The sequence below is a fragment of the Cyprinus carpio genome, chromosome B12 (assembly GCF_018340385.1).
Source record: "Cyprinus carpio isolate SPL01 chromosome B12, ASM1834038v1, whole genome shotgun sequence".
NCBI classification, from domain to species: domain Eukaryota; kingdom Metazoa; phylum Chordata; class Actinopteri; order Cypriniformes; family Cyprinidae; genus Cyprinus; species Cyprinus carpio.
The window spans coordinates 1,025,825-1,043,193 of record NC_056608.1 but is presented as its reverse complement, the minus strand read 5'-3'; the positions used below and the strand labels follow the sequence as shown (position 1 = coordinate 1,043,193).

The following is a 17,369-nucleotide window of genomic DNA, read 5'->3' as shown; positions in this document are numbered from 1 at the left end:
AATATGTGCCTGGGCCAACATTTGTGCAAAAATAATATTCTGTTTCACAGCAGTTTTAAAGTGGATGTAGAGGAGTATGGCTAAAAACTGTGGTCAGTTTTCTACAAAACAGTTTGAAATGTGACTGTGTACTACTAAGTTACTAGTACTAAATCCGACCCTAAACCTAACCGATAGTGCTGCTAACAAAATCAAATGTGAGATAAAAACACATTTGCTGAAGGAATCATGCAATTTTATCTTGCTTCCACAAGTCTTTGAGCTCTTTTATCATCACTAGTGTTTAACCGACATACCCGAGTGCTTCACATCGCAAGTGCAGTGCTGTACCGGGTGCGCTACCGAGCAAGTTTACTGCGTCTGAAAAGCCAAACATATGGAGCTGGATATGAGACATTTAAATGTGTTCATTTACAAACCATGCAGTGTGGTAAAAGTGTTTTAAGCTCCTAACATAAAATTGTGCAAGAAACCTTGAAACTATTTATCAATAATTTGTTATTATAATTGTCAGTATTGTTTTTAATTGTTTGTTTCTTTTTTTGTAACTTTTAATGTGCTTTTTTTTTTTTTTAATTGTCATGCTAAGTTAATTTTAAGTTATATAATAGTTTATCTACAGTAACATGTCTACTTTTTTAGCCTCCTCGTTTTTTATTTTAATCTTTATTTTAAAAGGGACAATGCACATTATTTCACATGCGCACTTGTCCATCATGTACATGTCTGTTATTTTCAGACATTTAAGTGACGATAAAAAAAAAATAAAAATAGTTCAGTAGCATGCAATGTGTTAATGTTGCAAAGTCAGTGTCATTATTCAGCTCCATTCAGTTCAAATGCTCCTGTACTTTCAAATGCTGATGGTTTGGTTGATCTTCACAGCTCTGGTGTAAGTGTGGATGATCTCTGGGCTCTTAGAGCTTCTGATTTGCTGTTTCCTTATGTGATTTAGCTCATTCCACTGGCAGGAGTTCTACTTGTGTTGGAGGTTGAGGATAAATTAAAGAAAGTGAAGAGCAGATAAGCGAGCTGTACACGCGTCACCGTGCTCTTCGGTTTCCACACACAGACACAGTGTCGTACGTTTGACCACAGCTCTTATTCGTGAGTATGTGTGTATGCAGAGATGGCATGGGTGTGTGTTTGTGTGCATTTTCCACAAAATCTGCACACTGAGTTCTTCATCTGACTGTTGAAGTGAGAAGAATCACGCGTGAGGTGAATATATAAGGCCATACGCTTATAAGGCAGTGCTATATTCACAGTGCTGGAGTGGAAATAGCCTGTGTGTTATCAAACTGCAGAATAATCTCAGTTTACAGCTTCTCTGGCGAGGCGCTAGAACATTGTGCTGTTTAACAAAATATAATGCTGGTGACCTTCACTCTGCCATTTCTTCTGGAATACTGCATTTTTTACTGTTTACTAATCACAGCTGCTTGCCAATTAGACAAACAAGACTCTCCATATTAGTACTTTGTTATTTAGGCCTCTTCTAAACTTACATTTGGAATTTGTTCCTTAGAAATTAGAGCTGTTTTTTCTGTCATAATAATACATTTCAGACAGGAGAATCAGATGATCCTTACGTCATGGGTTCATGTTCCTGCGAAGGATATCGTTGTAATCTAAACATCATTTAGTCTTCTGCAATCAGACCGATGATGAAACAACACTTTGAAGAACAGGCCAAAATTAACACCAAATGTGAGTAAATGGCCTGTACATTTCAAGAATTTGCATATTAAAGAACGGTTCACCAAAAAAAAAATGAAATGATCTAAATGTGAATAGTGTTCATGTTGTTAATAACCTGTGTGACTTTCTTTCTTCTGTGGGACATATAAAAAAAAAATAAAAAAAATTAAGAAAAATGTTTGTCAACATAATGAAAGTCATTGGGATCTGAAGTTGTTTTGAACCCGACTGACTTTCACTGTATGGACAAAAACTATATATATATATGTGTGTGTGTGTGTGTGTGTGTGTGTGTGTGTGTGTGTGTGTGTGTGTGTGTGTGTGTGTGTGTGTGTGTGTGTGTGTGTGTGTGTGTGTGTGTGTATATATATGGTTCCCATTCACTTTCATTACATTGAAAAAGACATTCTGACAAACATCTTCTATTATGTTCCACAAAAGAAACAAAGAAAGAAAGTCATACAGGTTTGGAAGAAGATTATGAGAATAAATGATGATAGAATGACCATCTCGGAGTAAATAATTTTCTATCTTTGACTATTTTCCAGTAAAACATGTACAAGCTTGTTACCAAGAAATCATACATTAGAAGTTAGACATCCAAGAAACCAAAAGAAGTTTCTGGCAAGAATGATATCTACGTGAATATGAAGAAATCACATTTTTCTGACATTGTTTGCCTTTTTTGGAGTTTGACAGCCCTTGGTTCCCATTTACTTCCATCATATGGAAAAGAGCAGCTCAGAAAATAAGATAAAAAAACACAACAAAAAAAAGTAATTTAAAACAATAAAGAATAATAATATTAACATAACTACACAATTAAACAATCAAAATATTTGATCCCACTAACCCATCAAATGACAAAATGAAAGAACATGTAGAAAGTACAATTATTTTAGTGCAAATGTACTCAGTTCACCAGAACTGAACCCTGATTTACAGCCGTATTTCCTGTGATTGATTTACGGCATGTGTTCATGCTGGAGGATGTGGATTGTTCTGTAGATATGAAGTGATCTATGGATGTCGTGGGAGGTGGAGGTGACGAAGGCCGAGTCGGCAGCTTACACGTGAAGGAAAGCCTGTTTGAAATGAACGTTCAAACAAATGTTCCCCAAACACCAGGGTGGAAAAAAAATGGCAACTCTTCAAAGGTGCACAGGGCTTTTGTTCTTTCTTTCCTTTGCACTGACTCCAGCCATATTCATAAATGAATTTCAGCAGATCTTTCCACTTATGGTCCTCGTCAAAGCGTGGCTCACCTGCAACATGTCACTTCACTGTTTGTTTGTCGGATTCCACTGGTGTGCATCAGAGTGTCGCCGCTCACTTTCCGTTTTTACTCATCGCAGGCAATCGGTCATTCTTAGGCTTTCTTTTCATCAGGTAATCGCTCTGGCCGTGAAAGAAATCAGTGTGAGACTTCCAAGACGAAAACATGCACTTTATGTGTTTAAATATCACAGTGTTCTGTCCTTTGGATTCAATTACTGATTTGGAAAGCTTCACATTTCATATTTCCATTACAAATGAATGCAGAAATGCATGAAAGGAAGCACATCCCCTGTCCTTAGAAGGATCCATTAGAGGACATTAGTTGTCCATTAGTTCAAATTAGTTTAGACATCTTCTAGGTTAAAGGGATAGTTCACCCAAAAATGAAATTCTTTCATTATTTACTCACCCTCATGTTGTTCAAAGCACAACGAAAGAAAAAAAAAAAGTCAGCAAGGTCCAAACTACACTGGACCCCACTGACTTTCATTATATGGACAAAAACACTTCTTTTATGTTTAAAGAAGAATATATTCATGCCGGTTTGGATTGATATGATGGTGAGTAAATGATGATGGAATGATCATTTTTTGAATGAACTGTCCCTTTAAAGGTTTGAGTTTGCAGATTTTTTTAACATTTTAACATGAAATGTCATTTGCAACCCATTACACTTCTGTAATCTGATCTATTTCCAAGTAAACAATAGCAATACAGTATTTTAAATCTTTTTTATACTTGGATTTTCTTTTTTATATATATATATTGTAGTTGCTATCCGTTTCTTTTATTTTGATTTATTCATTTATTTAGTTTTGAGTTAACTAAAATACAACTAAAAATTGTATTCATTTTTGTAGTTTTAGTTAACTATAATGACCCCTTGGAGAAACTTTATAAAACATTACAAAGACAAGCTATTTTAGCTTAAAATAGTAAATCATTCAAAATAAGAACAGGAATGTGTTTGGAGTTTGTGTTGATAAGAAATGACACTATTAATGATGCTACTTTCTTTGAAGAGAAAAATGTGACCCTGGACCACAAAACCAGTCATGAGGTTTTTTTATTATTATTATTGAGATTTATGCATCATCTAAATGCTGAATAAATTAACTTTCCATTGATGTATGGTTTGTTAGTATAGCACCATATTTGGCTGAGATACAACTATTTGAAAATCTGGAATCTGAGGGTGCAAAAAAATCAAAATACTTAGAAAATCACCTTTAAAGTTGAGTGAAGTCCTTAGCAATGCATATTACTTATCAAAAATGGAATGGAACATGATCTTTTACTTAATATCCTAATGATTTTATGCATAAAAGAAAAATCGATAATTTTGACCCATACAATGTATTGTTTGCTATTGCTACAAATATACCCAAGCGACTTTTGACTGGTTTTGTGCTCCAGGGTCACAAATATTTGGCTAAGTTTCCATCATTAATTCTGCTATTTTCCTGATCATCTCTGTGAAGCTGCTTTGAAACAATCTGTATTGCATGAAGTGCTATAGGAATAAATGTGACTTGAACAAAATCTATCAGTATTGATCGCTGCCTATAGGATGGCGTGATTGACAGCAGTGCTGTTTTTACTCATGACACTCCGTTCCTTATGAAAGTGTCAGATTTGAGTTGATGTTTGGGTTTGGTCCAGATGACAGGAGGCAGAGAATGTGCTCAATGCTGCTCATAATGACTATGAGCCGTCACTGTTTCCTGACTGCTCTCTCTGTTTACTAATGGACAGCGCATTACTTCACTCTTTAAACAGCCAGAGAGGTCACCGGCCGTGACTCAACAATCCACTAATATCACAGAGATTTGGTGTAAAATCTTCCACTAAAAGAACACGAGGCACAAGAACGCTAAAAATAAAACACAATGTTTATTTCCTTGCTGGTTGATTTGATGTGTGTTTGAAAAACGCCTGTCAATCACTTCAAATATTTAATCACAAGGAATATTTTTCCGATCATTTTTTTGATCGGAAAGAGTGACCTTTGTGTAATTATTAGGTTTGGATGCTGTGTATGTTTCCATCAAATCACACAGAACAGAATGAAAGAGTTTTGACATCAAATTAAATAAATGGGTTAAAACCAAACATAACTAATCACATGCATTTGTGTGTTAACCCTGTGTGTGCCTCACACGTCCTGAAAAGTGAAGCTGCGGGCTCTTTGATCCCCCCCTGGTGGCTGGCTGCAGTACAGGTCATAAACCCCGCCCTCTCCACGTAAATGAATTGGACTAGAGTCAAAAAAAATAAAATAAAAAATTACACTTCCAATACACTTTTCTTTTGGTCATTTAAGATAGTTGTTATCACGCTAATATATGTTAAATTCTTAGTTTTTGTCATAAGTTTGATTTTAGCTAGTAATTTGATGCTATAAAAACTTGCGTGTCGTTATGGTTGACTGGGTCTGCAGAAGTTTGGGCGGGAGTTTAATACCCGGTTCCACATCACTACACTACTTTGCAGACTCTGGCTCCAAACGAATCTCTACTGCGCAGACTCTGGCTCCAAATGATGTCTTTTACTCAAAATGGCAGCGGCCATACTGAGATGCTTTGGCTTCACTTTTCTATAGAGCGAGGAAGAGGAGACGCGTCGTCCATAATTTTTTTTACAGTCTATGGTTAACCCTAACTGAACATTTTAAGCTCTCAGCAATTCTTAGTTGATCCCTGCGCCAGCTGGTTTGAGTGTGAATATGAATGCATGTTTGGAAATGTTTCAGAGACCTTTAGCTCTTTCTTCAGAAGACTTCTGTAAATGTCACATGACTTTATTTGTATATGCTGGTTTATTATGTTAAGTGCATGACTCAAAAAATAAATACACATACTCAGTACAAACACAACAGTTTTGAAATTTCAACCATTTTTTCTCATGCATTAAGTCATTTATATCTGAATTTGAGCAGCAGTAGACCACAGGGAATTTCCAGTGAAGTGTGATTATTGTGATACTTGACCCTGATTGGTCAGTCATGCTCAAATATGTTTTCATAATGACATAATTCATAATGGTCATTTCATAATGGCTCTGAGGCCCCTTCATCTGTTCTTTCAGAGCAGTTTCACTGTCAACAAACAACAGTGAGCTGAAACAGTAATACAATAAAAAAAAAGAAAATTACAAAAAATAGGACAAATACAAAAGGATACCAAATGAAATTAACAATTTAGCCTAATAAAAATAATAGCATACTATACAGAGATTGAAAGAGTAAAACACTGAATGGGCCTAGGAATTAAATATACATAAATTCTTATAAAGTTATTCAGTGAAGAGCAGTGAATGATTCTCTTGTTTTCTTCTATTGATTAATTAACATTAAATGACAGAGACAGACGCAGGTTTATTAGGCTGCTGCCACTTTAAGACTGAATGCACATATCCAATATACTGACAAGCATTCGATTACTTTGCCAACCATTTAATTTCACTTTAAACATAACTGACACATCACTGTATTTAAGTGAAAACACACCTCAAATTCAATAGGAAGCTCAGAAAAGCATGGAAACACATGAATGTGAGCTTTCCAATACAAAAACATGCACTCTATCTGTTCAAATATCACAGTGTTCTCTCCTTTAGGTTCAGTTGCTGATTTCATAAGCTTCATTTTTCATATTTCCTTTACAAAATAATGCAGAAATTCATCCACTGTCCTTAGAAAGATCCATTAGAAAACATTAGTTGTCCTTGTAAAAGTTAGATTAGTCATTGGTTAAAGGTAATAACAATTAATTCTGTCAGCCACAATGAACACAAAAAGAATATACAAGATTAAAACAACATTGGACTCCATTGGCTTTCATTATATGGTCAAAAATCTCTTCTTTTGTTTGGATTGACATGATGGGGAAGGATCAAATGATGACAGAATGATCAGGTTTATGTGAACTGTCACTTTAAAGGGGTCATAAGCGGAGAAATCATAAATCCCTTGATCTTTTGACATATAAGAGGACAATGTGCTATACAAACATTCTGTAAGTGTCAGAACTTAAAACTTTGTCGTTAGTCTAAAATCAGCTTATATTGAAGGCAGTCTGCCAATAACTTTTGGAATGTGCCACTTTACGATGTAATAGAGCGGCTAAACACCGCCTTTGCAGAAGAAGGTCAACAACTGCTTCTACATCACTGTCCCGCCCACTGATTCACGCACAAGAGTGGCAAATGCAGGTCTGTGCAGAAACCAAATGATAAACTTTATTTGATGAACTTTATTTTGTAATGAAGTGCCAGACTGTGTCAGTAAGAACTTGGTCCTTTGTTCACCTCATTTTACCGTGGATTCATTTACAAACAAGGCGATGCAGGATTTTCAGAAAGACTGAAACTAAAAGACGATGGCGTGCCGAATATAAGTGTGCTTAACTCTTTTCATTACATGATCACTATTGTTTTGTCTGTTTTTACAGATTGTTTGACATGTAGTGGGTATTTATGCATTTTAATTAAAAATCACATAAAAAAAAATCAATTAAGAATTTAAGAAAGTTACAACTCTGTAAAAAATAGTTCAAAGACAAAGTATCTTTTTACATTTAAGAATTAAATTCTGTCATTGTTTGTAACTAAGAATTCAATAAGAATTAAATTCTGTCATTGTTTGCCTGCCCTCAAGTTGTCAAACCCCAACATTTTGAAAGTCCACACAGTCCAAACTACATTGGACACCACTGATTTTGTGCAAGAAGTCAATTGGTTGTTTTCCTGATGAAATGGAAGCATGAGTTCCTTAAGTGTAAGAAACTGATGCACTCTTTTATTTGGGACTGAAGTGAGTTGAGACTGACCAACGTGCATTGAGACAATCGACACCAGTAGGAACATCAGCAAAGAGTGGAAACGCATGAATGGAAACTGAAGCGCAGGATTCCAGGGAGGTCCCTAGTGTTTTTCTGCAGATGGGTTTGCTGCGTTAAAGCTTGTCACACAAAGCCCAGCAGAAGTACAGCCACTGTAAACTTTCCGGGAGCTTTTTAAACAGTGCCGATGCCAACCGTGAGAGCCAGAGCTCCAGCTCAATGTCACACACACACACACACACAGTATTTATATTACCTTATGTATTTAGATTACACGGCTGCTTTCTATTTCTCTGGTTAAACACACACAGCATTATTCATGTGGCCGCAGGGAAACCTGTGCTCCAGCGGATGATTGGTGGCTCGTATGATGAAGTCTGTGCCACTGCAGGTTAACACAGGACAAGCACTATCACCGCCATCCCTACGCTAGACATCAAAACACAGCATTATTTACAGCAAACCACTCCAGATATGCTTTACTCATATTATACAGTCTGTCCCTGAAAGTAAGCACTGGACAGCGGCCATGGAGTTGTTTTAGATCGGGCGAAGACATGAATCAGATGTTTGATTCTTCCACTGTGAGGATTAAATAGTTTCCATGAGGATGAACCAAACTGCTGTGCCCTTATTTCTTATCTGAATCTATTCTCATTTCATTTTCTCAATAAAAACAAAAACAAAAAAAGTGTGTGTGGGGGGGGGTGTCTAAATTGAATTGACTGTATTCATCAGGTTCAACCATTTCTGTTGCCCAGGTTATGGTAAGACCCAATGACCTCACTGTAACATGTCTAGTCAGTTCAAGTTCATTTATTTATAAAGCACATTTAAAAACAGCTACAAGACTGTACATAAAAATCTGACCATAAACACATAAAACAGAAATAATAGAACATTTGAATTTAAACATCAAAAAGGAATGACAGATAAACATTCTGAAGATAGAGTAATAATCAAGACCGTGATACAATGTAATCAGAATATTAGTAGGCCAGGTTGAACAAGTGTGTTTTTAAAAGTGACTTGAAAATGGATAGGGAAGGTGCCACTAATCATAATTGGCAGATTTTTCCATAACCGAGGCCCAACCACAGAAAAAACACCAGTTTTCATTGTGTTTTCTGTTCTACCTACCTGCGACCTACATTTCCTGTGTTCTGATTAACTCATTCGTTTCCACTTTTGTTTATTGATTATCTCGTTTGTCTCTGTTCATTTAAGCCATTTGTTTTCCTGAGATCCTTTGTCCTGTAACGCATGTTTCGTGTTGGTAGTGCTGTGCGTTCTCTTAGTTTCTCTTGTGGATTTATTAAAAGACTGTTATTTGTAGTTCTCCTTCATTGTGTGCTCATCACACCACCATCATCATGATATTCGCAAGTATTTTTCTTTAATTTGTTTCTTTAATTAGTTTGTTTGTTGAAATTAAATGCCATTTTATTTTATTTTATATTATTAATTCATTTATTTATTTATTTTTATTTTACACTGCCAGTGTTCTAAACTATATATTTCACAATTTTTGCAAAGGGCTGTAAGAACAGCAAAGCAAATTGAATAGAAAATATAATAGCTCATATAAACTCCAGTTTGTATTTTTGATCTTGATGGTCAACATTTAAGTTTTTTGAAAGGGTAGTTGATTGTGATTTCACTTTTTCAACTTTAGTGTGTAATGTCACTGTTTGAGGATAAACAATATCTGCAAACTTGCGATGCTGAAAGTTCAATGCAACTGGAGATATTGTCTTTTAAAATTATGGCAGTTTAATGCCTACAGTTGCAGCTGGTATGGACTACAATGAGCTTCTTCCCAGGTTGGTGACATCACAAACCCTGGAATTTACATAAATAGACAGACTATAGACAGACAGATATTTTTCACATAGCTACAAGAAGTGTTAAACATGGATGCACACACGGTTGCCATGGTAGTGAGCAATACTTGCTGACAAATACTTAATGTTACAAAAATGCTACAGCGCAATCATGTATTCTGCTGTATTAAAGCTTTAATCAGGATAAAACCATATATTAGAAGCTAACATAAGCAGTAGCATTTACAAATAACAGTGTAAAAGTAAAAAAAGTATGAGGCAAAAAACTATCATTGAGAAACATCATGTAAGAACCTGTTTAAGGTTGTCATGTAAGGTTCTGCGCGATCCTCTTCACTAATATTCTCTGGGTCTCAATCGGGCTCAAATTGACAAGCAATATTGATGAAGCAGCAATGCCATTGTTTACAATACAGCACCAGAGCACATGCCGCTGAGCTGAGGGGCGTGGCATTTCTGAACACATACTGGTGGTTTACCAAATCACAACACACTGGGCCAGCTAACCAATCGTATTTCTGAGGGAGGGGCTTCCATCAGAGTGTACATCCAAGAAGGGACAAAGCTGTGTATAATAAAGGTAAATTATGTGAAAAAATAATGTGTAACAAACAAAGCATTTACACATGTTAGACTGTACCCCATAAACACAATCAAGCCTAAAAAAAACAACAAAAAAAACCTTTACCACCCCTTTAAGTAACAACAGTTGTCACCCCTGTTCTGTTCCCTGTTGTGGAAAGTGTCAGTGAATCAAAGTCACATCAAATGATTTTAAATCCAGAGTGAATTTTATTAAGGACACAAAGGCCATATTTTCATTAACAGTTTGTGTTATTTCTTCATGTTCATTTTGCAGACGACTCAAGAGTGTTTCACACAGTTAAAATGCAGAAGTCTGTCGTCAATTTTACGAGAAAATGTAAGAGTTATTGTTCTCATAAAGTGAAAAATCTGCACGTACGGCTCTGATAAATCAGCAGTTGTGTTCCTGAAAACACTGTGTGCCGCTGAAGGTCGACAACCCTTCCTCAGCATCAGCAGACACTCTTTTACACTGAAGAGAACAATCTGTACCACAGAGTCAAAGGGGGGAACGGAAGAAATTTACACAAGGACAAACACAGCAGGCCTGATGAGTTTCTGGAGCAGAATCTGCTTAATTGAGAATAAAACACAAGAGAGCTTTGGCCACCCTTGATTTCCAGATGATTTGAGTGATGCTGAATCTCAACACTTTATCACTCATGAAGAAGATTGTAATATACAAATTGTTAGGAAAAACGCAACAGCTTTTATCTGTTAGGGTTAAGGCTGTCGACTTAATTTGGTCCAATAAATTATGGAAAAAAATAATACAGAGTTAAAATGATAAAGGCATTTAACGCACGCCCCACCCAGAGCTGTCCAGCATCTTACATTGATCCAGTTGCTGATGAACATGATGCAGGATGACTGACTGTGTGATGAAGCCTATTAGAATGCAGTAATATGAGCCTAAAATTCAAGATATGAGCACAAAATATGATATAGTTTAGCAATATCACACCAGCAAGTGTGCTGTTTCTCCCCAATATCTGCTCAACTGCTAATGTGAAATTGATTTATACAACAGTTCAGTAAACAACAAGTTCATATTGGGTTATATTTAAGATTGTTTAATTTTGCAAATGAAAATCATTCCGATCAAAGCCACAGCAGAACCATTGAGTCTCTGATCAACACCCAGCAGTGATTCAGTACTGAATAAATCCACAGTTTTGAATGAATCAAGTCAATGATTCAGTGACTCATTCATAGAGACACTCACTTGATTTGTTAATTAGCCATTTGAATGAAACATTTTTAAAGCCTTAAAAGTGTGTGTACTAAATTCTATTTTGAATCAAAATATTTTTGTCTAAAGCAACTTTTTTGTGAACGCATTTCTCATTTATCACAATAATGACTTTAAATGATCTTTTGGTGAGTAATTTCTCACCCAAATTGATTAGCTCAATTAATCAGCACATCATGCAAATAAAGAGATTAGAATGTTTAATCTTGTAAACTGTGTTAATCTGTCTTGGCGTCTCAGTTTCATGCTTTTTCTTGATGGAGTTATTTTTGATTTGTTGATTCAGTAAGTTGAAGGTCTTTAACCCTCATGTGTTTCAGTGAAGTGTAACGCAGTTGTCACTGATCCGTGTTAATTAGGCACAATAAACCAGAAGAACAGAAGTGCTTCAGCTCTAATTCTGCTTACAGAGAACCAGGCCGATCATATGAGTCCCACAGGGGAGATACTGAGAGTAAATCAGCCTGTGATGGGAGTTTGGGTGCGTTGGGTTTGAGTCCGGCTGGGTACCAGAGTATTTCCGTGCTGAACTTAAGCAAAGGATCATTTAAAGTAACACATAAGGTCAGGTTAAAGAAAAGTCTGCATTCTTAAACTCAGAAATGTAAACTGTTTAAGTCATTACAACTATAAAATGTGTTTGGTTTTTGCCCAGAGTGGCTTGTAACACAGAGCCGTCTGTTTGAAATGTTCAGGGTTTGTCTAATAGGACACGATTCGGTCTGGAAATGCGCACAGATTCGTCATTTAAGAGCATGGCAGCGCTACAGGCGTGTGAGTTGTGTGTTGTGTGTTTGTTGAGATGGTTAACCTGTTAACTTCAGCGGTTTACATAGCTAATCTCTCATAAGTCACTCCAGACGACTGTATGCATCGCCCGTCATCCGCAGCTTTTAAGGGCCTTGTAGACTAAACCACATCGGTCATAAAAAGGTAAAGTCAAAAAAAGTTTGCTCTGATGTTTAGCACATTCTGCTATTAATAACCTCAATACTCCGTTGGTGAACATCTCAAACTAAATTGAAACGCTGGGAATAAAAAATTATTCTTCATATTATCCACACACACACACAAACATGTGTGTACACAACATATTATTATTGTATGTTTAAGTTATTGTATTATATTACATGAGTGCATTTTGCTGACATTTTTACCCAAAGCAAATAAAAATAATAATTATTATTAATACTTTCAGATTTATTTTTGGTAGTTTTTACATTTTATTTAAAAAGTACAGTAGACCAATTGGACATTAAGCATTATTATTATTAATAATATTATTTAAAATCCCATTCACCCCTGGACATAAACAAATAGATTTAGTTATGATGAAAAATAAATAAGAAATATTCCAAATATTGCATTATTTGCTTGTCTGATGGTCATCAGATGACCTGAGGTCCTGCTAGAGAACATGATGATCATGAACATGGATGTTTATGTTTCTGCGTGGATTGTTCCTCAGCATGTGTTTATGAGGTATGAACGTGGAGTCTGTCAGTGACAGTCCACCGCTGTAGTTCTCTCAGCAAACACTTGTGTTATATTTTCCATTTGAAGAAGTCAGCCGTGCGTCTGCTCAATCCAGATGGGGTTTTCCTATAAACAAGTGTACAGAGAGTATTTATACAGGCCGTGGTACCTGACGCCATAACACTCCTGACATTCTGTTTAGTGGCCGTGTTGCCATAAGTCACACAGCAGAATGAAGTAAATATTTTCAATATACCCATGCCGTTGTTTATTATAGAATGGCAAAAGCTCAAAATCTTGCCAAATCCTCAGTTAGAAAGTCATTGGGCTCATGCTGCGACACCTTTCCCTGCGTCCGTTTACTGTGGAGAAACTTGCCTGTAAATACGTCACGTTACTAACACATCAACAGATTCCACCTCGCTTTCCCCGAGGGCCTCTGATTAGTCCGTTTGTCAAACACGTCCTTTCTCCGATGCTTTTATTTATATGTTGTCTGTCATCGTAGATTAGTGGAGTTGTTCATTGTTCCTGCAGACAGATGAAATCTGAAAGCAGCCACACAAATCACAAAACAAATAACACCAACAATAAAAACATACAAAAATCATCAGTGTGTTAATTCTTTCAAAAACTCATCCCTGGAAGTCCTGGAGAAACACCAACATAAATAACACAAGCAATGAAAACCTCCCATACGTTTGGCAATCGCTCAACTCAGCTGGTGGTCAGTTTGAAATAAAGTGGGAGAAGAGAAAGATTAAAAATGACAGAGAAAAGCAAACATGCCACATAAAACTGCATTTAAATGAATCCTTAAATGAAAGCTTTGTCACAGGGATTAGGTCAGAAATCATCTGAAGTATTAAAGGGCATACACATACACTGGCGAGATATTTTTAATGCTTTTGAAAGACATCTCTCTTCTGCTGCACTTATTTGATTTAAAGCATAGTAAAATCAGTAATATTGCAAAATATTATTACAATTTAAAACAGCTGTTTTCTATATGAACGTGTTAAGAAGCTGAATTTTCAGCATCATCACTCCAGTTTTCAGTGTCACATGATCCTTCAGAAATCATTCTAATATACTGATTGGCTGCTCAAGGAACATTTCTGATTATTGAAAACATTTGTGCTGCTTCATATTTTTGTGGAAACCGTGATTCTATGTATATTCAAAAATATCAATTATTTTCGTGTAGTAAGTGTAGTATGATAGTTGCTACGTGTAAAATAATTCCAAGTAACCAAAACAGTAATTACAGAGTGTTTTGCTCCTACAGCACTGATTTACTATGACATACACAGAGGTGATGATGAATACCCGAGCATCACGATGGCCTTTAGTTCATCCGCGCTCCTCCTGTGTGATGTTTTACTGCGGAACTGTCACTGACTTACCATTCATCCCTAAACGCTCACACGAGACACAATGAGCAGGATTGCATCTGTGACGGAGGCTTTAAAGGGCTGCCCATCAGTTAAGAGTCTTTCTTCAGTCTGTGTGGTTAGAGACGCTTGATCAGATGTTTCCGTGTCCAGAATATTCAATTCTTTTTGTTTGGTTTGACCTCACGTTGGTGCACACTTACATGAGAAACAAAATCGAAATACATCCCATCTGAAACATTTCTTAACTTGTAAAAGATATTGGCAAGTTTCATGACTAACAAGTTTTATTTGTAAAACATAAACCTACTACATCATACAGTACGTATTATACTCCATGATTCCAAACGTTTTATCAGTGCTGTGGCTTTTTGGCTTGTCGAATGTGCTATAAATTGGCAGTGTGGCTTTGATAACATGACTATTTTTACAAGCCGTGACATTTTTAGGGAATTAATGTCCTTCAGACATCTAAGTGCTTTTGAAAACACAGCTTATTAAAGAAAACAGAGCTGTATGTTTGGAGTGCCCTATGCGGCTTGTTTCTGTAGATGGTGTATAAAGAAGTCTTGGCTCGTGGAAAGGAAACCGAAGGCCTCGTTTTTCACCAGAACACATTATGGAGGCCCTCAAAGCTACTGGATTGAGAGCTTTTGTGTTTAAGGTCCGTCACTGCGAACTCTGTAAATGAATGTCATGGTGGAAGGAGACACATTTGTTGAGCTTTAAGTGAGCTTATGCTTTATAAACAAACAGAAACGCTCTGCTCGCTGCTCAGTATCTTCTTGCTAAAACAGATTTGAAGGAAAATCAACAGCAAAAAGGTCCTGTTTGTTTCAGAAACACATTCTGTGGCTTCAGTTCAAGACTTTTGCTGCTTCTTACACTCTCAAAAATAAAGGTTTGCAGAGCAGTGCTGTAAAAGAACCATTTTTCTTAATGTGAGCCTTTTTGCACTATGAAGAACCATGGATGTTAAAGGTTCCTCATGGAACCATCGATATCCAGAAATAACCTTTTAAGAGTGTAGACGATCAAATATAGTCCAGTAAATGACAATGTTAAAGGTATAAACCAAAGGGGGTTTTTTTCTTCATTTTCTCCTCCTCATATCTTTCTAAACCTGCATACTCTTTCTTCTGTGGAACATAAAGAAAGAACTTGAATGTTCAAGCTTACAATGAGATTAAATGTGATAAATGGACAAAAACAGATAAAAACATCAGTAGTTCATGTGCACTACATTTCAACTCTTAAAAGAATATTTCAGCCAAAAATTTTAATTTGCTGAAAGTTTTCTCTCGTTCAGGCCATCCAAGATGTAGATGAGTTTGTTTCTTCATCAGATTTGGAGAAATGTAGCATTCCATTGCTTACTCACCAATGGATGCTCTACAGTGAATGGGTGCCATCAGAATGAGAGTCCAAACAGCTGATAAAAACATCACAATAATCCACTTCAGTCTATCAGTTAAAATCTTGAGAAGCCAAAAGCTGTGTATGTAATAAAAAAAAATAAAAATAAAAAAAATCCATCGTTAAGATGTTTTTAACTTAAAACCATTGTTTCTGTCTAAAATACAAATCCATAATCCATAATAATACTTCCAAAACAATTTGTTTCCTTTGTCTTCTCAAGACATTAACTGATGGACTGGAGTGGTGTGGATTACTTGTGGATTATTGTGATGTTTTTATCAGCTGTTTGGACTCTCATTCTGACGGCACCCATTCACTGCAGAGCAAGTGATGCAATGCTACATTTCTCCAAATCTGATGAAGAAACAAACTCATCTACATCTTGGATGGCCTGAAAGTGAGCACATTTTCAGAAAATGTCTCTTCCTTTATGACAGCTTTGTGTGAGAACCAGGCTGAAATTTAAATAGTTCTTTATTAAAAGTCTTGTTTGACAGCTGTTGTCACAATTTACATTCATTGTATGAAAAGCAGCTTGAACGTTCTGCTAAATCTTTCCTTTTATGTTCCATGCAAGACATGGGGGTAAATAAATTTTTTTGGTGAACGATTCCATGAACATGTTTGTCACCTGAAATGGCCTTGTAACGTTATAGTCGGTTTATGGGTCCATTGCGTGAATGTGAAATGATCTGTGGCATCCCTCACGTGTTGAATATGACTTTGTTTTGATGTGTGTGTTTTGGCCTGGACAGACGGCAGCTGATTGGGACGCAGTGGGAGCGTGAACAGGGCAATGAATGCAGTCAAGAGCAGTGAACAGACTCCAGATCATGAGTCCAGCATGAGGAAGCCTGACCTTCATCCCTGCTCAAACACAGAGCACAAGAACGGTGAGTGCATCATCACACCAGAGCAAAAAGCTGAGAACATTTCATTTATTGCATATGAATCTGTCTTGCAAGTTGCAATGTCAAAATTTACACATTAGCATGGAAAACATTTTTGACAGCAAATGAAGGGCGATCAATGGAGGGCAGCTACTACTAATTAACTTGTACAGTCACAATTCTTGAGTCTCGAGTAATGTTCCAGAAGTAACATTGATTATGTGTGTATTATATACTTGCACTTTAGTGTGCCATTAGAATTCAGGCAAAAGATGCAATGAACTTAGTCAAATTAAGTCATGACAAATCCATTCCTCCAGCACAGAACGTTCTGCTAATCTTAGTGTACGGCTGTCATTTGATGACATTTTAGGAACTAATTCCAAACATTCTTGCAATTCGTTTAATTTTTAATAGCCAGAATGTTGCAACAGAATGTTGCATGGGTTTGTGTGTGTGTGTGTGTGTGTGTGTGTGTGTGTGTGTGTGTGTGTGTGTGTGTGTGTGTGTGTGTGTGTGTGTGTGTGTGTGTGTGTGTGTGACAACCTAATGCGAACTTGAACTAATGCTTATTTTGAGTGCCATATTTTTTGCTTTATCAACATGCACTTTTGAAATGCATTTGAGATGCATGCATGCAAGGTTTCGGCTGAACTCTTGAGATGGGGGTTAATAGCAGCCGTGTTTCT

The 17,369-nt window shown here is 36.5% G+C and overlaps 1 protein-coding gene across 1 annotated transcript in view; it reads left to right on the top strand.

Moving 5' to 3' along the window:
- myocd (myocardin) overlaps positions 1–17,369 on the top strand; it is a 122,399-nt gene that overhangs the window by 34,536 nt on the left and 70,494 nt on the right. Inside the window, 1 exon segment of the mRNA XM_042734898.1 lies at positions 16,546–16,683. Within this exon segment, the coding sequence (XP_042590832.1) occupies positions 16,587–16,683 (97 nt within the window). The 5' untranslated portion in view covers positions 16,546–16,586.